At 42.7% G+C, this 27,852-nt stretch overlaps 1 protein-coding gene across 1 annotated transcript; it reads left to right on the plus strand.

Annotated features, from left to right (window-relative positions):
• Positions 1–1,250: 1,250 nt before the first annotated feature.
• On the plus strand, positions 1,251–26,986 carry ubald1a (UBA-like domain containing 1a). The gene is made up of 3 exons (XM_030077598.1): positions 1,251–1,656; positions 2,362–2,421; positions 24,419–26,986. The coding sequence occupies exons 1-3, from the start codon at positions 1,549–1,551 to the stop codon at positions 24,740–24,742; spliced, it is 492 nt and encodes a 163-aa protein (XP_029933458.1). The 5' UTR covers positions 1,251–1,548; the 3' UTR covers positions 24,743–26,986.
• The last annotated feature ends 866 nt before the right edge of the window (positions 26,987–27,852 follow it).

Here is a 27,852-nt window from a genome sequence, read left to right on the forward strand (position 1 = left end):
TGCTGATTTAACAGATATTTCCTTTCACTAATGTCCACTCCAATACTTTTGAATGGAAGAGCAATGGGTTTACCATTGTTGATGTTCTCAAAGGACCAACTAAGAGTGATAGTGCCTCTAATGGTAATAGGGTTACAAAATCTTTAAGCCAAGGTGCACATTTCAATAATTAAATAATCTTGGTATGATTCTATTATATTCGATTCTGTTCTTGATTCATTGTCTTAACCACTTGTATTCATGTGCTGTTTGAATAGCCAGCACCCATTGCTGTATGTCAAAAGTTGGGCCAATGAAGACTTTGACTGCATTGTATTGCGTGGTGTTGTATTGTGCTGCATTGCACTGCATTTTATTGTTCATTCCTACCAATGGCCCTTAAGAAGAAAAACGGGCTCTGCTTTGTTTAATCATTCATATTTAATTAGGCGACGATTGATTCTAGTAATTGATGATTATGGGCTGATTAAGTTGCTAATGTAGACATCTTTGTGGCCATCTGGATGAATTTAGTGGTGGTGTGAGAAGCCGCGCTTCAACCCAATGACCGGGTTTCAAACCCTGCCCTGCAGAAGTGTCCTTGAGCAAGTCACCAAAACCCAAATCGCTATGGGGGGCGCCGTCTTGTCGCTGGCCCTGCACTGTGTGACCTCTGTGTGGTGTGTGGTGCGGAGTGGGGGCCAGCTAAGAAGACATTTCCTTCATGTGACCTCCTAGTGAAGCAGGAAATAACTCTAACCATTAATAACCACATCTGACTGCGTTGTTAACATTTATAAGTGACATATGTGCATACAATGAGGATGTAGTACCGCTGCTGTCCGCACCGAGGTGTCTAGATGAGCTACTGCACTCACGGGACACGGCACCGGGAGAATAAAGTACCTTTTTAATGGGAGCTGCGCAGACACGACGCTTCTGAATGTACTCCGGCTCGGCCGTGGCTGTCGGCTGTCCCTACTGTTAACTCCGAGCGATGTAATTGGCGATGGTGGATTTGTTTACCATATTTGGCAAGATAGTGACACAGCGCGCATGGGAATTGGACGAGAGCGCCCGTCATTCACAAATTTCTGCCTTCTAGAACTTTGCAAACAAAGCGCGTGCTCACGGGAGTTGTAGTCCAAAACAAACCGTCTCACGGAGTCCTCGAGGGCAGATTTGCAGCCTGTGCGGCGATTTCAGGGGCGGATTTTCGGGATGTTGTGAGCCACGTTCACGGCTGTAAATTCTTCGCGTCAAACCTGTTATTGGTATCGATATAAACCCGAATTAAAGGGGGAAAAATCGGCTGATCGGAAACCCTTATCCCTTAGCATTCAAATCCCACCGGCGACGCTCTCACCTCATTGGCTGCGTGCTCCTGTCAATCAAGCGGTGTTCCTTCCACTACCGCTCCTACAGTAAATATTTGTGTTTGCTCAACCGGCTGTAATGGTGGACGACTGAGGCAGGGGGGAAACGGAGAGGAATAAAACTAGAGTGAGAAAACACAGCCGAAAGTCTGCTTCAGTGCCAGCCGTGAGTAGGACACAAGCTTCGTCGAAAATGGATGAACTCAAACATCAAGTGATGATCAACCAGTTCGTCCTGACGGCGGGTTGTGCGGCGGACCAGGCGAAGCAGCTTTTGCAAGCGGCACATTGGCAGTTCGAGGTAAAAAAAAAAAAAAAAAAGAAGAAAAAGAAAAAAGAAAAAGAAAAGAAAAGAAAAGAAACGGCTTCACGGTGGAGTCGGCAGGGAAGTGACATGGCTTATGTTTATGTCTGACTGCCCGTTAGTTTTGACTGGAGCTCGTCTGTCAGCTCTCGTCGCTTTAACCTTAAATTCCCCTTAAATTAAAGTGTATTCGCTTGAATTAGGTGGCCAGAATTGGTTCACCTCCAAACCGAACTTTTTTTGTAATGAAATGTCGCTTTTGGCCAATCAGTAACCGAAGCTGTTCTTTAGACTGCCCGTTAAATGAAGGTAAAATGTATAGTAAGGCAGGAGGGTAAACCGTACAGCTCTCATATCCAATTAGAGTTTACTCTAGATTAAATACTATAATCCGCCACATGACAGCAGTGTACAGGCTAGCCCAGCAAATGCTATTATGCAATAAAGATGATCGACCCTTTGTATCGACTAGCCTACATAATTGTTTCGTCTGCAGTGAACTGAAAATAGATTTAGCACATTTTTCGGCAGAAGCGCGTTGCAGTGTGCGGGTTTTATTTGTATCAACACTGAAAAGACTCACGATGAGAGATGTTTCACCTCTGTGAATACCTAAGACATGCCTTTAAAACGTCTGATCCCTTTTCTGTATCACGCTTGCACTGATCAAATGTCATTCATCTTTTGTCTGTTTTGTTGTAGACTGCCCTCAGTGCCTTTTTTCAAGAAACAAATATTCCATACGGCCATCATCATCAAATGGTGAGTGCATGAGGGTGATATCACCAATTTGCAATAGTGTGCTCTTGTTTATTCTATTATTATAATAATCCTAGTGTTTATGTTTCTGCAGGCCAGCATATCTTTTAGATGGCGGCTGTTGTTGTGGTGGGGGGGAATGATAAACAGCCCTTATAGGCCAAGAGTGATGATGTTGTACTAACAATAACAAAGCACATGTCGGCCATGTTGTGAGCTTCCAGAAATAAACACAGGCAGGCATGCAGCAGCAGCAGCCACACTGGGAGAGGGGGAGAGATGTGGATACATGAAATTCCTCATTCTTCTTCCTATCAGCTATAGCAAAACGGAAAGAAGGGCCCCTTAGTTTCTGGATAAGAGGAAAAAAAAGTCTCTTTCCAGGAAAAGGACAACTGCCTTTCTGAAGCAGACCCTTGTGCTGTTTTTTTTTTTTTCTGGAAATATGACCATTTAGCCTCGTTTTGGTTCTTGCTGCTGTGACATAAATCATTGAATCATGCTTTTAAGGGGGAGCCAACATAAGTAGTGTAAACTGAAAGGCATTAGGGCTGCTGGAGACGCTACACACACAGGGGTGCTGAACATGATGAAACACTAGCAGTATTTGGGCTTTTAGCAGCAGCAGCCCGGTTTGGCAGCACACAAGCCTTTGTTTGCAGCTGCATGCATGGCAGCATCCAGCAACAGCTGCTCCTGGAAGACCCTGACATTGATGGGGGGTATATGGACGAAATCGCCGATCAGTTTTTGAGCTTGCCCTGAGAGCTTGCAGTGTTCGTGTGGCAAAGACAGTCAGATGGTCTCATCAAACTAGTAGACATTTTAGGTTTGAGAGAAGGAAGGAAGAGAGAGATTGGGCTAAAAGAGGATTTGATTTTTGTCTCATGATGTGGGTGTGTACATTTATAGCCTGCTTGTAGTGCGCTGTTGTCATTCTTCACAGAAAAGAACTGAACCACTGATTGTTTTTTATCATGTCCTTATTATACGAAAGATAGCCAGAGCGCCGTTATCACCTTCTCAGTAAACAAAAGCTCAGATTTAGTCCAGGAAGTGTCTCACGTAGAATTACTTTTAATTTTGGAAGTAAACAATTAGCCAAAAGCCGTTTTAACCCCTGTCCGTCAAATGGGGCTCGGCCTGATAGCCATAGATGCAGAATAATGGAAGTGTGAGTATAGAGCAGGTGTGTGCGTGGGGGTGGTGAATTATTGTTATATTTGTTCTCTTGCATAATTGCATGTTTGCGTTTCATTTGTGCAGATGCAGACGTGTGTGTCTTTGTGTGTGTTTGTGTACTTTACGTGCATGCGGTTGTATTTTGTGCATGTTCTGGCAGTTGTGTGTGAGTCACTACAGTACTACAGTAGGCCAGCATGTCCTGCAGCTTATCAGGCCACAGTGTTGGTTGGTATACAGATTTAATCCACTCTGTGCTCACTCTTACTCTCTCTCTCTCTCTCTCTCTTTCTCTCTTTCTCTCTTTCTCTCTGTCTTGCTCTTGCTCTATCTTCAGTTTATAGTAAACATAAAGAACATTATGTTACATTTCTGTAGTAAATGCCAAACCGTTTCGTGTTTTATATTACAACAAACACTGACTGTTCTCAACCCACTGTTTTGGCTAGAAGCCTCACCCCCACCCCAATGTCCCTGTCGTATAACCAGTAGACATGCGGTAATTGGCACCATGGCAGGTTAGGCTTTGATTTAGGTTAATTAGTTTATGGATAATGTGTAGTGAGCTGTTGTGGGATATTGTTTAGTTCCAAAAAGTGTCTGTGTGAGGCTGATTATGATGAAGCCAATCACTTCCTGTTAATGTTACTGTAATTTCAGAAGAAAATTACTTTGGGTTCCCAAACGCTGTCGTAAAAGCCTCTACATGAATTCAAATGTCATCATCAGTCGTCATAGTTATCAGTCAAACGCCACAACAGGATGGTGTCGTTCACTTTTTCTTGCTAACCAGATTTGTCCTACTTGTGTTGGTCAGTGGAGCAGCATTCAGCTAAGCTTTCTTAAGTCTCCATCTGTTTACCTGCGCTGCGCTCATGCACCAAAACATTTGTGTATTTTGTGTCAGAGGTTTATATCCTGCAAGAGATTACCAATTAAATATCAAATGGCAGGGTTGGTTCGCCCACTCACCAGTACAGTCTTGCATAATGCTGTGAATGGTGAAGGATTTAGCTTTAAGCCCATGTCATTATTATTTCCTTTCAGTAGCAATACCAAGCAGGAGAGAGCCTATGCTTTGGCACACGATGCAAATAAGCTACAAATGTCTGTGAAGGCACGCATTATAGATAGTGTATCGTTTATCCGTGTGTGTGCAGCAGTGAGGATCATGCAAGCATGCATTGTGGTGTGTGGCCTTGTCCATCTATCTTTGTGTGTAGCTGAATAACGTCATCAAAGCTCACGTCAGTGTTACATGACTTACACAAAATGGGGCCAACGTAGCGGCTGGCAGCCTGACCCTGGAATTAGGCTTGGTCCAACAAGCTCTGTGACCCCCTCACACACACCTCCCCCACCCTCTATCCTCAGTTTGCACTCCCTGCAAATACAAACACTGCCACCGCAACACGTTCCGACAGGATGCGAAGCTCAAACCGACCCAAAATGGACCCTTTCACAGCAGAGGAGGGCCGGTACAGCTGAGGACACCGCGCCCTGCCACGGCCTCTCCTTCACACTCTCTCTCTGTGTTCATAGATCTGAAACATTCAGTTCTGGAAGTAAATTTCCCATTGGGGACTTGGGTTATTATGCCTTGTTCACATCTCTGTCTGTTGTTTTAGCACGAGCTCCGCCCCCAGCACAAAGAGCAAGCATGCTCGCTCTGACCAGAGTCACAGAGCTCACCTCAGAGGAGAGCTCGGTACCCACCGTTCCGAGATTGTGATTGTGTGAGCACGTGTTGAATGAATGAACTGACTGCTCTCCCTGAGGAAAGGTGAAATTCATGGCACCCTTCATTCGGCTTTAGGTTAGAGCAAATGTTTTATTCACACTATGAAAAGGTGGGAATAACATAGTAAAGGAATAACATCACCATCAACCAATAGAGTAACAATGAACTATGAAAGCAGATCTGTTGACTTTTATACTGGAGAGATTTTTTGTTTACTGTTTGCTACTGCATAAACTAGCACTCAGAGTTATTTTATCTGTCAGTTCTTTAACAACGGAGAGTTTGGAAAAATCCAAAGTATGCATCATCTTTTGGCCAGCAAAGCCCATTGCTACTTAGTTACTAATATTTTACTGTCTGTACAACATCCTACACCATGACTTCTTGCCTTTGTCAAGCCGGTGGAACATGAAGATGACAATGAAATCAATAAAGAATTTGTTGTAATGTTGTCACAGTGTAACGAACACTTGGGAAAAGACTAGGCCTGTATGTTCTTGTTGAAACCATCAGTCAGTTTGATTTCAGTTTTGTTTTCAAGATATCCTGTTGTATTTGAGAGTTTGTTGTGAAATACTTCACCACCCACAAGCTTTAGTGTGTTGCCATTGATCAGAGAAGTCACTGTTACCATAGAAACCACTCCAAAGCCACATCAGACCAACTAGTGCCTTCAAGTGCACATCAGAAATATCATATTACAAGTTAGCAAGTATATGAACACACCCTTGAGCTTGCAATATCAGAAGGAAACTGGGACATATCAACGCCTGATACCGAGTTTCTGAGTTGTGGCATTTCCAGACAACAAGAAATAGTCTGTCAAAAAGCTGAAAACAATATAGAAAATATTAATCTGTGCCCAAAATCCCACCCAAGGCACTTGAACACCAGTGGAGTTGTGTGGGGGAGTTGCCGATGTCAACAATAAGAGCCTCCAACTTGTTTTCTTTGTGATGAGCCATCACTCATCCTTATGATGTTATTATAATATTTATTATGTCAGTTTAAGATGAGAGAAAGGGAATTAAGTGATGACATCACTCAATGCTGTATGAAATGATCATTTCCCCTTAAAAGATGTCATGCACACCTTCTTACCCATGCCTTTACTGTTTTTTCATATATACTTTTTCAAAATTGTCCTCCATGCTTGTGATTCATCCTGCAGGTGGTTCGTTCATTTAACAGCTTAGTTATTTTAGGAAATTCTGAAATGTTTAAGTAGAAAATGAATAGATAATGTACTTCCGTAGCCCAGGACGTTGAAAAAAGGGGCAGGCAGGTTTCAGCTCCATTTGTCTCAGCTTCATATGACACCATAACTGCTCCCTCTATCTGCAAGGTGTTAAGTTGGTGTCAGAAAATCGCTGAGACGTTATAGTATGGGTGTGTGTCTGTGTGTGCGCGCGCAACAATATTTGTGATTGTGTGATTAATTCCTCTGCATGTGGGGCACGTTCAGCCACAGCACAGTGAATGAAACCTCATGTGACCACAGACCAGGAAGTAGCCTAGCCGACTGACTTCCACCGCTGTCTGGGAACATGTGACCCTGCCATGTGACTGAGCTGGGCTCTGAACTGAAACTAACTCACCCACAAAGCCTGCCTCACATGTGTAAATCTCTGCCTGAGCTGCGGTCAGAAAAGAAAAATGTTGTGTTGTCTTCATGTGCGGCAGCCTGGCAATCAAATCAGGGCTGTCGTCTTGAATGGTTTGTTGTTTTTTTAGTGGTTGAATGCAGTAAAACTCATCTCCTCAAGGAATACCTCACATTCTCTTCTCCATCCTGAATCATAGCGCTTCCGCTGTGTCTTCCCCCTTGCTCTTACAAGCTCTTGTGCTGATAAAAAAATGTCTTTGCTATCTGTACTTAGATTTTCTTTCTTCACACTTTTTTTATTATACCTCAGAAACTGTCAGGTCACTGTTGATTTGACCCTTCTAGTTGTTACTATTAGCTGCTTGTAATGTTTATAATCTAGGAAATGAAGCTTATTCTGCTGTTTCGCTCATTCCAATCCGCTTTGAACAAGCACATCAGCTAAATACCTAAAATGGAAATGCAATAAGCCATCTTCAGCTCTGTTCTCTGAGCTTCTGTTTGAAGATTTTTACAGCGTTTTCCCCTCACTGCTGAACGCAGCCGGGCTTGGCCTACATACCGCAACCCACAGAGTCATGAGCAAACAGCCCCACGGCTTGATTGATCACCTTTTTTTATTGCACCATGATCGCCGTCTGTCACTGACGTCACGAGCAAAGCCTCGATCAGAAGTGAATGAAAGTGGAGTTTGGTGAGGAGCAGCGTTCAGCTCTGACTGGCTCGATGCAGTGACGTAACAAGGTAGTACTGGGCACCGCAGGGCAGTGATAAAAGCGGGCATGAGGTTGTTTTAAAACTGCTTCCTGGCACTGTGAACACCCAGCAGGGGGAAGGAGGAGGGGTTTGGGTGTGTGTGTGTGTGTGTGTGTGTGGCGTTGTTTCTGGTAACTACAAGCATGTGGTTTTGGTGTCCGGGTGTGGCCCAAAAAAAAAAAAAAAAAAAAAAAAAATCAAGAGTTCTAGCAAATCCCAACTTTTCTTGCATACATGCTGGCTGTCTCACCAAGATTTGAAGCATGTCTGTGCTCATGCGGAAGAACAGAGGTATAATTACCGTCATAAATCATGATGTGACAACATGGATAGCTGTCTGCTTCTGTTCCTCTCGCTGTCTCGACCTCTATCCGCTCATCGCCAACACCGTAGATGCAGAAGCTGGAGGAGTTGCAGTAAGGAGAACCAACCGATACAGGATGCATGGATCGGGAGTAAAGAAAGAATGCTGGAGAAGGAGGATTAACCAGGGAGAGAGGGAGGGAGGAAGGGAGTCAGAGAGGGCATTTGGCCGGCATGCAGTGTAGAATAGGCTAATAGCAGGGCAATGCCAGGTATTTGGGTAGAAGATATTATGACTGAGTTAACACAGGCCCGCTTTGTGTCTCTGGCAATAGAAACAAGTTGTACCCTGTCCCGCTTGCAGACTTGAGAACACACAGAAGTTTATTAAGTTCTAAATGAGGTGAAATTCAGTTTATTTCCTCCTGTTGTGTGTGTGAGTACATGTGCATGTGCTCCCATGAGTGTTGATGCAGCAGTGTGGCTCAGGTTTCAGAGCTGATCACATCTAGATCTGTTAATATTGTGTGTGTGTGTGTGTGTGTGTGTGTGTGTGTGTGTGTGTGAGAGAGAGAGAGAGAGTTAGTGCATGCATCGTGCAGCCATGCCAGGCAGCGAGCCACATCTGAAGAGGCTTGGCCTGCACTCAGCATGTTCCAGCGTGTTGCCCTGCATGTTTCCAGGAGCAACGCTTCCCAGAACCCTAACCACACACACACACACACACACACACAGGCACACAAAACACACACACAGGAACGTTGGCTCAGGGGATGCAGGGAGTGGGAATCCATGTGGGATGGCTGCAGGGACCAGATGTGTTTATGAGCAGTGGAGTTAGATTGGGTTTCACACAGATACTTGAAGTCAATGAGCGGACACACACACACACACACACACACACACACAGTAGGGTAAGGCTTGTGGCGGAGGAACTGCAAGCAGCACATGGGCACATTGTGTGTTGGATAAAGAGAGCGTTGTCACATTGTGTGTCCCTGGCCTGTTTTCTTTGGTTAGCAGTAGCTGGGCTCAGATCAGCTGACTCCTCTGCTGATACCTTTTTTTTTCCCTCTGCTGCTACCTAGTCCTGCTATTCCTGTGCCACCACCTTCCCCTCTCTCATCTATTCCCTTTCCGGCTTTCCCTGCTAACATTCGTATCCTATGACTCCTTACTAGTTCCTGTTGGATCTTTTCCTACTTCGGATCTGTAGGTGCAACAGTTCAAAAGTTCAGTCTTTTTCACTGGGGACCCAAACTATATTTCTTTGCAACCCGGCTTTTACTTTGCATGCATTTGTTTAGGCTCATTTAGTAGTCTGCCCAGGTTTTAGTCTAGCAATAATAGAAGACTGTTTGATTTAACATCCCTTACGGTGTTAAAGCTAAACATTGCTGATCAGTTCCAATATGGCTTTTTTTGTGAAATAAGTTTAACTTTCCATTCTAACTTTCCTGTACTCTAAATATAGGGCCTGAAACAAATTCAGCTACAACTAAATCTTTACTCTGGAAATTTCACCACTTATCAGGCACTTTGGCAATTACCCAGCTGTCCTCTGCAGGTCCCCTTTCACTCCAAAAACCGCTTTGGCCAGTCAGAGTGTGATGGTGGCAGGGGAATTGTTTGGGGAAACACCAGCCAACTGTCGCCTGTACGCACAAAAAATTAGTTTCCTTCCCCAAAATGTGTTTCTGTTAAAAGTCCCTTACCAGTAAACCTCAGAACAGGTTCAACTTGAATATTTTTAATAGGTTTTTGCAAGCAAATCATATCTAAATACAAGTCAAGTTCATCAAGTTTGAAAGTGAATTAGGGATCAGGAATGACAAATAGATCATTGACAAATACTTAACAAACACTATGACAGTTGTGTCAGGTGAATTACTTTGACACTTATGGCGCTTTTCCACTAGTACTCGGCTCGACACGGCTCGACTCTACTCGGTTTGTAAGCTTTTCCACTACCTGGTAGTACCTGGTACTATTTTAGTTCCTACTCGGCCGGGGTTACAGGCGAGCTGAGTCAAGCTGAATGGAGCTGAAATGTGACGTAAATGCCGTGCAGGTCACTGATTGGACAGGGACTCCTTCACGAAAACCAAACCCAGCATTTCTAAAAGAAAACGGCAACAGCGACCGTGCGCATTGATCATTGCTGAAGTTGACAAAGTTGAAAAATGGCAAGCAAACCGGTACCGTGATCAAATGAAGAGGTGGAGACTTTTCTGTGCTTGGCGGTGTGGCCACCTCGCTATGACGACTCCACCGACGGCGAGGTGGTACTCAGTTGTAATGGAAAACCACCGAAACCGAGGCGAGCCGAGTAGGTACTAGTGGAAAAGCGCCATTATTGTCCAGGCAAGTGGCAGCAATGTCGATTTTCAATTTGAGGATTCAGATACAAAGCTGGCATTTTGTACTTCATACCCATGTGAACTGGAATTGGAAAAAATGCAACTTTATCAGTTTTGGGACATTTCCAGCTGCCTTGAGGAGATCTTGAGATATCTTTTCACAGGCTGACTCTGAGTATTTGTATTGTAGTTTTTGTCTGTTCCACCTCCCGTTGACCCTTGGCCTGGTAGTTTCTGTTGGCAGCGTCTGTTGCCAGCCGTGAGGCCAAACTCCTTTTTCTAGATATGAGTGGGCTGCTGGACACCTATTGTTAGCCTTTTAGCCATTGTTTTGAGCAGCGCAGTGTGTGCTGTTGGTTCAAACAGTACCTTGTTGTTTGATCGGCACAAACCCTCATACACACTCCACTCAGTCCCGTTTCCCTACTGTCTTCTGCCCACTGCTGCTCTCACTGCCTGTTTCTTTCTTTTTTATTTTTTCTTCCTCATGTCTCTTTCTATGTTTTTGTCTTTCTCCTTTTCCCTCTGAAACTGTATGTCATAAAGTGCCAGATTACACACACCAACACAGCACAGCCTGGCTAATGATAAACTGAGTCCCGGGGGAGCATTAATCCTACCACGCGCACAAGGGTGTACAATACACACACACTCACACTCTCAAACACACACAGACACAGACACACACACAGGCTCAGGGGCTCAGCTGCTAGGAGTCATTGGGAGGGGTCGCTTAGTTTACTGTAGTGTTCACCAGCACCTGTCATCCAGCTTTATTTTGTGTGGGAAAGAAACATCTAGCTAAACGTGACTTCGGACCACTCCCATCACAGCCGAGTTTCACCTCGGTGTCTATGAACTTTGTCACAGTGACAGGATCTGAAATGCAGAAAGAGAGAGTTGCTGGTCTGGTTTAGGTTTGATGAGATTGTGCTGGATGTGGTGACACTTTGTGATAGCGAACCAGCTAATGCTAAGCCTCTACTGCCTCCTGATAAATGCAGAGAGAAATGTAAATTTTCCTCACATGACTGGTATAGCATGTAGGCAAACAGACGGAGGTCCTGTTGTTTTGTTTCGTTTTTTTTTTTTTTTGCCCTTAGTGAAATTGCAGTCTGCTTATGTAAGCTCAGTTGAGAAGTTACCTTTCAAAATCCTTCTGGAAAAATCATAATTCAGCTGATATGTCTAAAATATGGGAGATGTAGTACATAGAAGTGTTATTTTGTCAATCAGACATTTAAGTTAGCTATTGTTTTTAATTTTGTCAACCATTACTTTTTCCCTAAAAGATAAAATCTCCTTTTGGTACTGGGAGTCTGTACATCTGTAAAAAGCCTATCTACGAATCTAAATTTAACCTCCTGAAAGATAATAAAACATTTTAAATAGTTAATTAAGAACTTATATTTTCATCATGTACTGATGGGTTTTTTGTCCACTTTTAGACTAATACAAAACAGGCATTGTGTCTGCTTTACAAAGAACAATTGGTCCTCATGTCCCTTAACATTAATTTCCTGTTGCCATTTTTCTTGTAATGCTCTTTAAAAGTTTAAGATCTTTTTATTAGCTGTGTTCAGTCATAAAGAGGATGGTTTGCCTGCTTTGTGTATTTATTTTGGTTTTTAAATTGGTCTTAAATTCAATTCCAGATCTTATTAAAGAGGGGTACTTTTCCCATTTACAGTTAAGATTGAAATTTAAAAATGTTTTTAATAATCTACAGCAGTGCCGCTCTTATACCCAGAAATTCATAGGCTGTTTCGGTGACTTAGCAGCAAAGCAGAATGAGCTACTGCTCTGATTGGCAGGCTACACCCTGTTCTCTAGCTCAGATTGGTTGATTTCACTTTAGTCCTAAATCTAAAATGCTGTTGAAAATGATTTTTTCCCTGGTTAGCAGCTATGGCAAAATGGTTATGACTGCACATCTGACTTCTTCACAGTTACTTCACAGTACTAAAATACATTTGAAAATGCCACTTTTTAGAAGGCGCCTCTTATCAGAAGGTCTTAATAAGTCTCAAATTTGTCTCTCTGAAACCTGCCTGTTCCTGCACTGTGGAATGCAGCTCTTCAGTGACCTGTTATTACTGTATGTGTTATCATGGTTGGCATGCTGCAGTGATAAACTTGTGAGTAACAGGTCACGGTTGCATCAGGATCTGACTGCAGAGCTGCAGCTCCACAACAAAGAAGCAGTGCTAACCTGCCAGGCTACATACACACTGGAGGAACACTCCCTCTTTAAACATTTAACAGGCAGGCAGCATCATGTACAGTTAGAGGGTTGGGTGAGTAGCCCTGAGAGGCACTGTCTTGTATTTTAGCCTTCCTTATACAGTACCCAAGTCATTGCAGCTTTTTGTTTTTGCCCGTGGCTTTCCCTGTTCCTCCATCTGGCTTTCTGTTGATATTGCCTCTTTCATTCTGTCTGCCCCTCTCGCTCCCTGGTTTCTGTCTATCAGATACTTGGTCTGCCATATATTTCCATTTTTTTCTCTCATACCCCCACCAAGTTTTCTTTGTACGACTGCACAATTAATCAAAATTGTCTTGAAATCACACTGTAGATAAGTGGTATATCAAATTGCAGCAGCTGCAATTTTTTGATAAAGGTTAAATGTGACAGTATACCATTACAAATTAAATAATGAAGAGCTACAGAGATACCCAGGCCTACAAATCATATTCAACAAATGTAAAAAAAAAAATAAAAAAATCTGAGGGTTTGGTGCAGACCCCAGCAAAAATCACATCATCCCTGTTGTACCTGCTTTTTTCAGTTAAAGCAAAAATGATCACTCCCCTAAATAATCTCTGTTTTTTTATCATATCGTGCAGCCCTATTTCTTGTATTTGGTTTGTTTAGGTTCACACTGAATGAATTTGCTCAGCTTTTAGAGTAGTCTTTACTCCAGAAAAGGGGAGATTTGCCCGGTGTAGAACTGCACTCAACTGAGTGCACTCCTCTTGCGAGGTTAGAGATTTGGGTAGTCAAGGGGAGTGAAAACAAATCCAATTTTCCAATCATGAGTAACTGCAGGCTATAAGGTCAACATCTGTCCTCATGTACCCATTGAACTTTGCATTTTGCAGTTGTTTCTTGTGATTGGTTCAGATTACATTTCTTACTCTCAACAAACTGCACAGCAGTTTTCTTGGAAACATGCAGAGGCCCTCAGTTTCAGCGCACCCATGTTTAAATGCCATTGTTCTCACCTGCCCAAACAAAACTTAATTAAAAGAGTAAATGCCCCAAACATACTTGGTGTGCACACCCTAGACTAGTCTAGGCCTGATGCTGGTGGACCTCAGACATCCTCCCACACATCCAGCCCTTCAAGCTTGTCAGAGGAGGTGTAGTCTATAGTTTAAATATGTCTCCTCCTCACATCCTGTCATTTTCTTTATTCATTCAGGCAAGGTTGACTGAACTTGCACACTTCATTTCAGCACATTCACACCTGGGAGCTGCCCAGTACTGCTACAGACTTCCACTGTTCACCGTTTAGCAGCTCCAGTGGAGCAGTTAGAGGTTAAGTGCCTTTTTGACCCAGCCAAGTGTTATGAGGTCAGTGCCAATAGCAGAGCTGGAAAACTAGCTGTTAGATGCTCCCAGGCCCGAGATGAGGGTGTTGAGTTGTTAGCAGGCTTGTCATCAGTCAGACACGACAATAATGCTTTTAATTAGTGTTGAACAATGTGTTTCTCGTTCATCGGTGGCAGGGAGCGGTGATTCCAGGATTTCTATACATACTTAGTATTTACAAAAACTATGGAAAGTCAGTTTATCCATCTCCCGGTCTTGAAAAGCTTGAGGATTTCACTGAAAATGTGGAAAACTCGTTCAATTCTTTCCCAATTCACCTCCTGATTCACCTAAACTCTGTTGTTGCTGGTATATCTACTCTGATTGCACATGTTGTCAGATTTTATATAGTGAATTTTATAGTGTATTCTTTTAGCTGTAGAGTGCTATGACCCGCTTGACAGTGACATTCTCCTTCCCCATCCACACACATTATACTGAACACCAGTCAAAATCCAGGGCTTAGTTGAAGTCTTGTCTTGGATAATTCCTCCAGTGTTGAAAAGTTTGGGGTAGCAGTAAAGTCTGGAAAAGTGTGGTAAGCTAGTGTTTTCTGTCCCAATACACATTATGTATAACACTCTTTACTTTAACTCGGCTTGAGGAACAGCAGCACACATTGCCCTGGGGTTTAACAAATTGCCAGTTAAACATTTTGAAGTGTGCAGGCCTGGAGGCATGGCCAATGTGGGCCAGCCATCACTATGGACACCTAGTCTTGTTTTGTAGTAGCTGCTGATGCAATGTTGCTTTGCAGGTTGTCAAATTTGTTGTGGGAAAGAGTGTTATGAGCTGGTTGGCATCACATTGTCCAGTCAACATGAGTATCAGTATTTTCCATACCATTAAACAGGCCGGGCAGCCTCCTCAGCCAAACTGACACACCAACAAGCTTAGAGACGTTTTTTTGTTTGTTTGTTTCCTATCAATCAGTGTTTCAGGTGTTTTCCCCTGCTTTTGGACCACCTGCCTGGCCTAGGCATTGGAAATCTTCACAATTTTATTCAGATAATTAACAGAGCTAATAACAACCAGTCCTCTTGTGCTGAATAAAAAAATATATTCTGAAGTGGTAAGAGCAACTGATCCATTTGCTAACCAGCAATAGCTCAGTTTTGATGCTTCACACATTCTGGGCAAGACGACGATTGTTTTACTGTCACTTTTGATCACTAAATACTGTTAAAGAAACTATCCAAGATTTCTTCAGAAAATACTTAACTACTGAATCTAAATGACAATATGCAAGTAATGTAGGCTAACTATCCTATTAAAAAATTCCTAGGTGCCACTTGGCCTGTGGAGGTTTCTGGGGAGAGTTCTATTTGATGCCACCCACCTAAATTTCAGAGTTCCTGTGCATATGTCTTCAACGCAGAGAAAAGTATTAAGAAAAAAATTGATCGTTATCTGTTTTTGAAAACGTTGTGAATTGCTAGTGTTCAGTTCAGGAATTTTGAGGGGCAGAATGTAAAGCGTGCCCATGGTTTCCTGAACCTTTTGTGATCTCTGGAAACCCTCTGTTTTCTGTATATGAAGTTTTCAGCAGTGTTGGTGAGTTGGGAGTGTGAGGACGAAGACATCAAGCTGCATGTGTCTCTGTGATTCTTGCATCTTGGTATTCTCTCAGCAAGAAGGCTCCTGAGAGCTCCGACATACGATGTGTGAACTGTAAGACCACAGCAACCAGCCAGACACTGGATGGAGAGAGTTAAGTGTGAGAAAGATAGGGAAGGACGAGAAAACACAGACACATCAGATGTTCCTACCAGTCCTCGCTGTTGAGGGATTGATAGAGCAAAACAATTCGGGTTTCCATTCAGATGCTTTCACGCTAATTATGATGTATTGAATTAGAAAGGCTCAATGGAAACTGCAAAATTCAATAAACTATAGATTAGAGGCTTGCTTGAAGTGGAGTTTTTTTGTTGATAAACAAACTACATGATAAATAGCAATGGGAACGCACTTGTTGAATAAACAGTAACGACTGGTTGGCATGATCAGCCTGGTGCATGTCACAGTATCATTGCCCATCAATTTAAAAGTGGCTGTGGACATGCTGAAATGTTGCCTGTAAACTATCTCTCCACCAGGTCCTCCAGAAATGTTATGCCCGCAGTCATTCTCATGTATTAGGTGTCCCTCATGGCAGTTTGCCCATTAGTTGGTGCATTAGAATATTAGAAACTGTGTTTCTTTGTTTTCGTCTTTAGACGAAAGCATGGCCAACTTTGTCTGACACTAAGAAACAATAACTTCTAGTCAGTTCTTTTAAGATGCTTCATTTTTCGCTTGAATGTGGATTTTTTTCCCCTTTTGGCTGTCTGTATATTTACTTCAACGCAGCTGATGGAAAGGCACATTCCAAAGTTTGCTTAAAATTCGCTTGACAGTTGGATGGAAACATAGCCGGCGAGAAAATGAGTTGAATAAGAGATGTGAGGTGAACAAAATGAGATTAATTTGAATGCGACTGCGTGGTTTGTAAGTGTCGAGGGGTTGCAGCGCGCAAGTAAACAGTACATGGAGGAGGTCAGTCAGGGTCGCGGAGGTAACTAGAGCCTCTACAGAAGCATTTAAGGGTATAGAAAGCGTCTCTTCAACCTCGGCACATACGCACACTTGATATTTCTGAGGAATGCGGTTGGTTAGACTAGAAATAACTCCAGCTCATCTCTGTTTGTGGACAAACACACACACACATGCACACACACCCTTATGTACACAAACAGGGGAGTGTTTAAGGTTTTTGGAGCCTCACCGCAGACCGGGGCAGGCATGTTTGGAGTGGTTGAAGCCAGGCGGCCATGCGTTCCCCATGCAGGGCTTAGCAAACAGACTTGAAGAGAGGGTGGACGGGCCGTGCCGCTGTGACCGCAGAGCCGGTCGAACGCCCTGCACAAGCCCTGTCCCGTCAACCAAAGATCTCTACTCCCTCCTCATAACAACCGTCCCCATGGCAACTGTTCTCTGTTGGCTCTGTTTTGAACACAGTCTCCCTCACGCTGTCTGTTATTCCCCCTGTCTCTCCATCTGTATATTTTCAGCAAATGTTCTGTGAGGCCGAGCAAATAGATAGCTATAGTATGCTCTCTGTCTGAGTGTGTATGTGTTTATATCTGTATGTGACAGCAAGGAGAAAGCTTCCAGGTTGCCATATTGGAGGTCCTCAGATTGTTGGCAGGAACAGGCAGCTGGGAACAGCTGATGTTGTTTCAAAACTTACAACTTGGCCTTCTCAGTGGACATGGTTAAAAGAGTGCCTCACCCATTATGTGTGATATCTGTATCAAGTACTCACCACATGCTGCTTTCAGTCCCTGACAAAGAAAGTTTTACTTGCAGGCCTTTGTGGTAAACTTACATGACAAAAAATGCTTTCCATCTCTCATCCAGTGGAATAAACAGTGTCCATGCTTTTACAGTATTATGATATCAGAAAAAGCTCACACTCATCATGCGGTATAATCCATGTCCACTTGTTGATGGGGGGAGACAGAGCCTATCCCAGCATTCATTAGGTGGCAGGGAAACACCTGGAATAGGTTAAAGCAGTTGTTTACAAAATTATAATCAGTTAATTTTCTTTTGACCAACAAATTGATAAAATTTCCCCTTGGGGGTCATTCATGTATTTCTGATTCTGATTCATCAACCAGTTGTTTCAGCACTGCTTTGGAGTAGAGACTAGGGATAAAATAAACAGATGTACTGTGTCAGAGTTACCATTGTATAACAAAACTGCTTTATCAGACTGTTCTCTTTTACTTATAAAATGGCTGAATCGACCAGCTCTCACAGCACAGCAATCTTTTTCAGGCTGTTAAATATTTATCCATTATTTGCACACAGCCAGTTCTCTAGTGGACCTCCATGATGGTGCCAGATGTGGCTGCTGGAGGTTTGTGGCACAAGAGCAAAACCTACAGAGTCCAAGAAGTGCAATGAGAAGAAAAAAAACATAATTTGAGAATTAACTTGAGAATTAACTTTGAGAATTTAATTAACTTGTTCCCATGTTTTAGTTACTTTGTGGCCACGAGAGTGGAGTGTGCAGTACTCCTCCCTTTCTCCCTGCGACTGCAACAGGCACTGTTTGTCCCCAAGGATCTCCGGGCGCGGACCTCCTTCCCAGCGTGGACCTGCTTCCTTACCAGGAAGCAGATACAGGGGTGGGCCAAACCTGCTGCAGGTCCACACCAGGGATCCTTGAGGACAAACGTTGTCTGGTCCGGACAACAGGCCTGGACCTGCTTCCTTACAGGGACGCAGATCCGCACCCAAAGATCCTCTGGTACAAACATCTGTTGTAGTCGCAATCTGCTCCTGGGAGAAAGGAAGAATACTGCACTATTATCTCATAGCCACGAATTTGTGAACTGTGCCCTCAAAATGTTTTCTTTTCCTTCTCATTGCATGTCCCAGACTCCGTTAAAAACCTCTGTACTGTAGATGCATTTCTTGTGGACACGTGTGTGTGTGAGTCAGTGTCAGTTTCTCAAGTGAAATGTTATCTCACTGCGATTGGAGGCAGCTCACGTGCCCCACAGTCGCCCTTTAGCCTGTCAGATTTGAGCCTCAGTCTGCATGCAGCGTCCCAGCAGCCCTTGCAGTATTTCCCTGTGTCCTTCCTTCAGTGCAGAGAGAGTTAATCTGCTACTAGGCCGCTTAATACACGCAGAAAGAAAACACAGTAACCTGCTTCCTCAGAGATCTGCCCCAGAGCAAGTTAAAATCTCTGTGCAGGACTCATGTAGAGTTTGACTCCTGTAGGTGCTTTCTCTTTTCTGACTCAAGGCTGGTCTTCAGAGTTATGTGGTGTTAATATTTACTTTTTGGTTCAGCTAATAAAACGTGACACCTGAACTTGGAAAACAGAGCCTCTTTAAATTTTTAGAATAGCGTTTTTAGAAAATATAGAAAAGTTGAGACATGAATTCATTCGTAATAACTGTAGAGATTTTAATTCCACATAAACTTGCATGTTTGCAATAATCGATTAATCATCTTAGTAATTTATCATGGAAAAGTACCAGACATCATTTAACATTACAAAATTTAATTTCCAGTGCAAGTTACTTATAGTGTTTTGATTCCATGCAAATAAATCTCTCTGTTTTTTCAGCTTCATTTTGTGTTTGGTGTAATTTCTTTGTCATAAAAAAGTGATTGCAGCAGATCTGTAGGGGATTTGAATTCATTTTCTGTGCAAGTTTAAATGACAGGTTGGCTTTTTTTTTTTTTTTTTTTTTTTTTAACCCAGACCTCATTCATTGATTAATTTTATATCCTCTGTTTCCTATGTTCAACTTGTTTCAATTAAAAAAAAAAAAAAATGAAATTTAAGAGATTTGGTCAGTGCCTTTGTGTGCAGTTTTAATATATTGTGACTATATGAGTTTTTAAATGAGGTGTGTTTTATATCAGTTGTTTTTGTGCACTAAGTGGATGTTTCCGTGCATCTATTTGTTCTCTTTTTGTTGTCCTTGTTGTAACTGATGTATTCTTGTTTTATGCTGCCTTCTTGGCCAGAACTAATCTCAGTGAGGCTTTTTTTTTTTTATCATTATTATTATTAATTAAAAGGCACCATTTAGAATTGTACAGTACATTTCACCCATTGCTTTAGTATTGAGGAGCTTAACTGCTGGGATTTTCAAGGCTTAAAAGGCTTTCTCTGTTGAAGCCCAGTGAAAAGATGCAGCAGTTTGTCAGTGCTAAAACAGTTTCAGCATTTCTCCACTGCATGATTTTAAATGATGCAGTGTAATGCTTTGAAGAGGTCTGGGGTCTGCTTTGTGAAAAAAGAATTTGTTGAATTGTAAAACTCTTACCATTTTATCCAGGGCAATATGCTTTCTCATTATTTCATTATGCCGTGTCAATGTGTTCCATGAAACGCAGAGGTCAAGGGGTAGTTCATAAATTACATTAGTTTCTCATAATACTGGCTAATAGAGCTTCAGACTGTTAACGCTGACAGCTTTGCCTTTATCTGTGAGTCTTGATAAGTGGTCAGATCCCAGTTAAGACAGCCTGACACAGGAGACAGATGCTGTGTCTTTGGACTCAGATCCTCTTCCCTGTGGGTCGATGCCGTCTGCGTCTCTGACTCTGTCCAAGGTTGGTATGCACACTCGCGCACAAACACACAGACACACACATAGAGGTGTGTTGGCTTGTGTTGTGTCGTGACTGGGGGAGTGTGAAGGTGGGCCGGTTGCTTTTTGAGGCACGAACCGGGTGTTTGCACTCGTGTTTTGTCGTCAGCGTCTCTCGCCCTGACTGTTTCTGCTGTAAAATCAAATAAAAGCCAACGAAGCTGAATTAGTGTGTGTAACCTCCACTGTCTCTGTATGAGTTTGCTGGCTGTAGGTGTGTATTTGTATTTACTCATCTGTGCATGATCGAGTTTATGGATGAGTAAGTCAGATGCAAAGGTCTCAGAGGACGATGTGAAATGTCAGACCTCTGCATTTTGTCTTAGTTTCCAAGCTGGGCCGTTTTTCAGATGGGTATTTCATTTGTTGTAGTTTTGTTTTCATACCTTTGCATGAGGTTTTCTGATCTGTCTTGTATTCCTGCCCATGGACGACAGATGAAAATTAGCCTGTAGGCATAATCTGGCATATTTATGTTGATTTTAAATAATCATTCATATGCACTGTCCCTATGAAGTAGGCCTAAATAAATCTTAAATCAGATTTCAAATCTCTGATTAAGAAATTATTATGGGTTCATTGCTAAATAACAGATATAATTCTTACATTGCATTGTATTACATTACATTGATTATTCTTTCTTTTTTTTTTTCTTTTTTTTTAATTTTGTGGTGCATGTGCCAGTATTGTGCTGTTGCACCTCCAGAAGAGCCTTTGTGGGAATCACTGTTCACCACACTGCACTCAGAGAGGCAAAGAAGACTGCAGTCTGTGGGGGAAATACTGAATATTATAAATAATGCTGTGGACCACTGATAAAGTTGCTGTGGGCCAGATTTGGCCTGCGGGCCGCCAGTTGAATGGCTCTGACCTGCCTCATCATGAGGCTTAAGAAACCCAACCACTAGCCTTAGTTTTTGCTTGGCAAGAACAGGAAGGACTGTTTGGAGGTCACCTCAGCGCTCCAGGGTGTCTCTTTACCGCAGGAAACAGCCTCAGAGACATGAGCCAGCGTTTCCTGTCAGAGGGCACCATGGTCACGCTCACCTTTCATAACACTGTGCCACTCTGAGAGACTCACTCGGCCCGGCCCAGCCTGGCCCAGCCCAGCCCCAGGACCTGCACAACGCAGCAGTTTTAGGGGGCGAGGCGGTCCGGTTTCACCCCCAGGGGAGGCATGGTGTTGCTGTCACTCTGTTTTTTTTTTTTTTTTCCTGAAGGCTGCTTGTACGTAAAAGGCTGTGTGTCATAATCTGCACATCTATAGAGTGAGTTAGCCTAAAGGGTCATCTTGTGTTTCTGAATTCAGTTGTCAGCAGGGGGAATTTTGTTTACCTGGGTCAGAAATAAGCACGGGCTTTGAGGCAAAAATGCCCTTGAATTCATACTATACCAATGACATTAAAAGTGAGGGGGTGAAAAATGCCCTCAGTTTTTAAGTATTGCTTTTGCAGTATATATTTTGTTGAGTAGTCAAAATTTCAGCTTTTCAAACTCAGCACTGGAGTGTAGAAGATCATCTGGTTGGGGGAAGATTGAAGAAAAGCATCTTTGTCTTCCACTGTAACATTTGCTGTCAGTTCTGAAATCGAGTATTTATTTGCCGATATGTAGTACAATTGTGTCATTGAAACGCTGAATAAAAATGACCCTGAAAAGCACCAGAGTGGCTCCTAAGTTCTGATTAAGGGAGCAAAAACAAGCTGAAAAAAGAGGAATTTCTTACCCTTGTGTACGCGGCTCAGAAATGCCTGGCTCGTTTGAATGTCGGATGCATCGTAATGTATGCGGACGGAGGGTGAAATAGGAGCCATGTGATTACTTTTTAATCAGTCGCATGGGGTTTAATAAAGATGTCCTGCTTTGAATTGGATGTGAGCTCATAACCTGCCGTGACAGTTTTCATTAAATCATAATCTAATATCATGTCTTTGGTTCATAACCTCTCCGAGGCGCATGATCGCTCTGTCCTGCAGCCCGGGCTTTGTGATTTAGGGTTACGTTGTCATGTAGGTGCCGTCCCCGTTAGCCTCTCGACCTCGGCCCTTATTTTTAGACGGCAGGCCTCCTGGCTGAGCTCGGCCCTCCACCCGTGCTTTCCTCTGAGAGTTGAGGCCTGCGGACTAGTTCGTTGTTTTCCTGGTCACAGATGGAAGGGGACGCACAGAGGAGGAAGCCTGTGAGATGTTGTGAGAGTGAGGATGAGGAGGATGAGGATGAGGAAGAGGATGTGTGCTTGAATGCAAACTATTTCTGAGCAGCCAAACATGTTGTTCACACAGCCTATTACCTGCAAAGTGGTACATTACAGTGTTGTTTTTGGCGTGTGTGTGTGTGTGTGTGTGTGTGTGTGTGTGTGTGTGTGTGTGTGTGTGAGAGAGAGAGAGCTACCAAAGGAACTGCTGGCAGCAGAATGATAACATTACTGGCACAATGGAGGGACGTAACAGGTCAGAGTACAGGGGGACACATGAAGGAGGGACAGGGGTGCGCTGTGTGCCGGAGTTTGAGTGTGTGTCTTGGTGTGTGTGTGTGTGTGTGTGTGTGTGTGTGTGTGTGTGTGTGTGTGTGTGTGTGTGTGTGCGTAAATGTGTCCGCAAGGAGAGATGAGCTACAGTCTAACCAACCACATTCCTCAGGAGAGTCAGGTTTTTTTGATGTGATGGAGGCCGCACCGCTGCAGATGAAACAGGAAGTGAATGTAAACAGAGGTCAGGAACTGCGATGTGACAGATGGGTGGGTGGGACCATAATGTCATCAGCGGATCCCTCGGGGAGCGCCTGGGATTTCCCTAGCATTCCGTCCAGTTCTGTTACCCGGTATGTCATCTTTAAAGGGAAAATCCACCCAAAAATATAGTTTAAAGACATTTACTGGCTATGCGCTTTGCATTTCAGGGACTACTTTGTTGTTTGGTGGTGTGGTTTTCTTATTGCTGTGGATAAATGGGCAAATATAGATGATGTGATGTTGTCCAGATATAACATGCAGCTGCAGTGGGTTTTGATAGCAGAAAATGTTTCAAGAGTTTATAACATCATAACATTATATTTTGGTTTCAGTCCTTCACAGTCAAAGAGCAAGAGCTTCTTTCTAAACCAATTCTCAGCAAGCATACAGGGAGAAATGTGTTGTGAAAGAGGCAGAGATGCCAGTTTCTTCTCTTACAGTAGCCTCTAAAGACCAAAATACTGCTTTAAGACATTTTGCATTTTGAATAAGAGACGAAGCTTTCACTTTTCCTCGCCTGGAAATACTCACCCTCGTGCTCTTTCTATGCTGTCGCTAGCGCTTTCTCCACCTACATGTGTAACCCACAGCTGCATGCAACAGGTTCAGAAGCTCTCTCTCTCTATGAGCCTCTGAAAATCATTCTGGGAGAAAAATCACTGATTTAAGTAGAAGTAGGCAGGTTAAGAGGAAGTGGATAAGCCAAATTAAATTACAGTACATTACTAAATCTGGCCTTCCAGGTGTTGAAGATCACAGATTGGTAGTATGTATCTAAGTGATAGACAGTTGACTTCATGTGTAGAAATACTTCATTAGGAATTATAAATGTGGCGAAAAATTGATGTAGCTATGGTGATATTGTTTTTTGTTATACTGTCTCAATTGTCTATCTCCTTATATCGAAATGAATTGTTTATGCACTTCATTTTCATATAATGTTACACTTGTTAGTGCGCTGTGTTAAGTAAATGTATTGTGTTGATCCTGTTTTAATTCAGTAGATTGGAAAGGAAATTTTTTAATTAACCGTCTGAACCCTAAATGAAATTCTCTTCTCCTTAAAAAGTAAAAACCTGCTTTGGCTACTGAAGATGCATTTTTTGTCATTTTTATTTATTTATTTATTTATTTATTTATTTATTCATTTATTTATTTATTTTGCAGAAAACCTGGACTGACATGGCAATTTTTAAATAATTTAATAGTAATTAAATTATGAATTTTAGTAATTTTAATGAATTTCTAATTTTATATTTACATATTTAAATATATATTCTGAACATTCTGAATGTCTTATTAAATTTTTTGTGCTTTATTTATTAATTTATTTTTCTTACTAATTCAAGGTTTTTAAAAAATATCTTAGAGTCCACACTTTCCTGGAAAAAAAATATGGATCTTCATAGGCCAAATTGTATTGTGACCCATGTATGATGCTTCATATTGTATTGTGATGGCCTTGCTAATACCCAGCCTCAGTGGGAATGTGAAAAAAGCTCACTGATATCTCATTGAGGTTTTCTGCCACAGCGTTAATGGTCCTGTGTCTCCCTCCTCAGATGTGCACCCCAGCCAACACACCAGCGACGCCCCCCAACTTCCCCGACGCGTTGACCATGTTCTCCCGGCTGAAGGCGTCCGAGAGCTTCGGCAGCGGCAGCAGTCCCATGGCCGCCTCCATGGCCACCTCGCCCCCGCCCCCTCAGGTTGGCGGCTGGGGGGTCCCGCCAAACATACCTAACGCACCCCAACCCCCACAGGGACTTTGGACTCAGGGGCAGCCCCCCTCACAGCCCTGCCCCGCCTGGCCCACGGGCGTAAACGTTAACCCGCACGCAGGCGCCGAGCAGAAGGCGAGCGTAGCGATGGAGGCTGAGAGATGAGGGGCTGAACGGGACTCAACAGCCCCCCCACCCCACTCACCCTGGGGATGGAGGGTAAAGGGGGATGGATGGGGGGAGGGAAAGATGGGTGGGGGAATTAGATGGGATGGATGTGGAAATGGGTGAAAACGGGCTCTGGTCTTTTTTTTCCCAAAACTGCGGGTGCGTGGTATAGATGGATGGAGAAAGCGACGGAAACTACGCAAAACCAAGGAAAACTCAACGTGGACAGTTAAAGGAGAGGAGAAAACCAATGCAAATGCCGATACAAAAATAGAAAAAAAAAAGAAACGCACACACATAGTAATAAGAGAGCAACTGAAAATCTTTGTTAGTTTTTTCCTAAGTAAATGCATAGATAAGAGAAATATTATGGAACTAAAAAAAAAAAACAAAAAAACACAAAAAAAAAAAAAAGAAAAGAAATCGTCACGCCCAAGGATTCTTTGTGATGTTTTTTCCAGACAAGGACATTCGATTCAAGGCAGCAACCTTAATTGTCTTTTTTTCTTTTTCTTTCTTTTTTTGTCTTTATTTTGTTTTCATCTTTTCAGCCAGTGTTTTCTGCCACTGGTGCTCTGTGTTCAGAAACTGTCTGTGCTGCATGAGGAGAGAGGAACTTGGCAATGCAGTGTTTTAGATCGACTCGATTCATCACGCACTTGAGTGTGAGCTTGTATGCATGTGAGCGGGTGGTCAGTTAATCAAGTTGCGCACACACACACACACACACACACACACACAGACATACACATGAATGACAAGCCACACATTTCCACACACACTCACACACAGACACATATACACACATTAGTGTTTAGAGGAAACACCTCCATACTTTCATCCCCATCGTCAAGGTGGGACTTTTCTTACCTCACCTGGTGGTCACCTGACTTCTTTCAGCCAATCAGGGATTCTTAAACCAACCGTTGCCGACGACGATGCAGGACATGTTTTTAAAGGTTTTTCTTAAAAGGCAGCAGCCGCTCTGGTTTAGCTCATGCTAACTGATCCTCGCTACAAAGGCTTTTCCTTCAGCAGTAGGCTGACAGAGTTTTAAACCTGGACTCAAGACTACAACTGTCCACTGCATAAGGTTCTGCGGATTTGGGTATTATTATAAGAAAAAAAAATCATGGTTTGTTATAATATAGTTTATAATGCTAATTGTTTTTTGTTGTTTTCTTTCTTTTGAAAGTAGGTTAAGGGAGATGGCTTTGAAAATGGGTGGGACTTGTTGATCCCTTTTTTTTTTTTTTTTTTTTTTTTTGGAGAGCAAATCAAACGCAGCTAAAAACGGCTCCAGATTTTAAAACCAACAACGATAACACGACTACTCCATCTTTGACTCTTTTTAAGCAGAATTGACACTTTGCATGATGTGTTCATAACGTGTAACATCTTTTGTAGCAAACATACATGAAGCCGAGACACGTGTCTGGGATGAGGGGGTTCGGGCGGGGTGGGGTGGGTGGTGGAGGTTATTCCCAAAGCTAACGTGAAAATGCAGTAATTGTGTTTCTCTACACAGCTAAAACTGTAAACGTCAGTGTCTCACAGTTAAAACAAATTTGTTTGGAGCGTTTTTGCCGTTTTTCCAAGACACTTGCATCTAGGTCGACAAGAGAAACAAACTGCTCAGGCTCGGGAAGCTTTGGGAAGTCCGCCGCAGGCTGTTCGGGGACACTACAGACTACTTTCAGATATATAAATATATATATATATATCTATACCCTCAGAAACTGTACTGTAGAGGGGTTTTTACAACATTTAGGTTTCTGGTTTTGACCGGTCCCTGGTCCATTGATACTGCTGGGGGACAGTTCAGGGATGACCCTGATATACGGCAATATTTTAGATGCAGGGTCTGCCCCTTTTAATTTCACCTGTCAGGGTTATTATTTTTTAATTTGATAAAGGAAGAGAGAAAGATAGATATTTTGAATAGCTGAAGGTCTTTTTTAAAAGGTAAAAAGAAGACTAGGATTATGGATATAACAATGGATAAAATAACCCATTTCCTATTATTTTGACTAAACTAATGTTTCAGTTCATCCTTTTCCATGCTTCATACTTTATTTGGTTCAATCAGAGCGTTTTCGGGTGGGCCTGTTCCTAAATGGTTTCTCATGTATGTTTCCCCCTTGTATGACTGTATGATACCATTCCCACAATATTTGTGGACTACCTGATAATTAACTTATCATTTTTTGTGTTCCTAAATAAATATCGTATGTCGACCTATTCAGTATAGTTTGTGTGTGTGCATATGCGTATTGATTCCGCAGTTGAAGGAATATAATGTGTGCTTAAAGGAACAGTTCAAAGATTTCCCCCTTATCCCCAGTGCGGTCCATCCACCCAAAGAGTTTCTGTGTAATTTGAGGAGGTTTTCAGTGTACCGTGATCTCCTGTCTCCATGGATACCTGACATAATCCACAGCGGTCAGGGGCAAAGAGTTGTGCTGGGGACCGTTTCCTGCTGAAAGAACACATGCAAACTGTATGCATCCGCCCCCAGCTATGAATCTGAGGCAGAAAGATACAGCTTGTTGTTCTTCGGCAGGAAATAGTTCCCAAGAAATCTCCTCCCTGCCAAGGGCTGTGGGTTATGTTGGCTAACTGTGTCACTGTTTTTGGAAAGAGCTGTTGTTGTTGGAAATATCAGGATGGATAGACTGCACAAGGGTAACTGGAAAAATGGTTTTATTTTTTGTATTTTGGGTGAGCTGTTTCTTTAAAAGAAGGGGGTTGTGACCTTCATGGTGTAAGTGTCATTCGGCTCGCTGATCAAAATGTATAATGGTGTGTGTGTCTCAGTGAGAGTCAGGCAGCCAGAGTGTTAAATAATGACAGTGGGAAGATGGATGCATCATAATCTCACGCTTGGCTAACTCTCAGCCGAGCAGATTTAATATAGTGACAGACAACAAAGTCTTGTTCTACAAACCTCTCTCTTTTTCTCTGAGAAATAAGCAATCTTTGTCACACAGGCGATGGAGGAAGACAGAGACCTCAAAAGTCTGACACAACGCTACAAGCCTTTGCCCAAATATGGCATTGTGAATCCAGTGCATTTTCTCTATGGGGAAAATGAATGAGTAATCATC

This window comes from Myripristis murdjan, chromosome 19, assembly GCF_902150065.1.
Source record: "Myripristis murdjan chromosome 19, fMyrMur1.1, whole genome shotgun sequence".
Classification (NCBI taxonomy): Eukaryota; Metazoa; Chordata; class Actinopteri; order Holocentriformes; family Holocentridae; genus Myripristis; species Myripristis murdjan.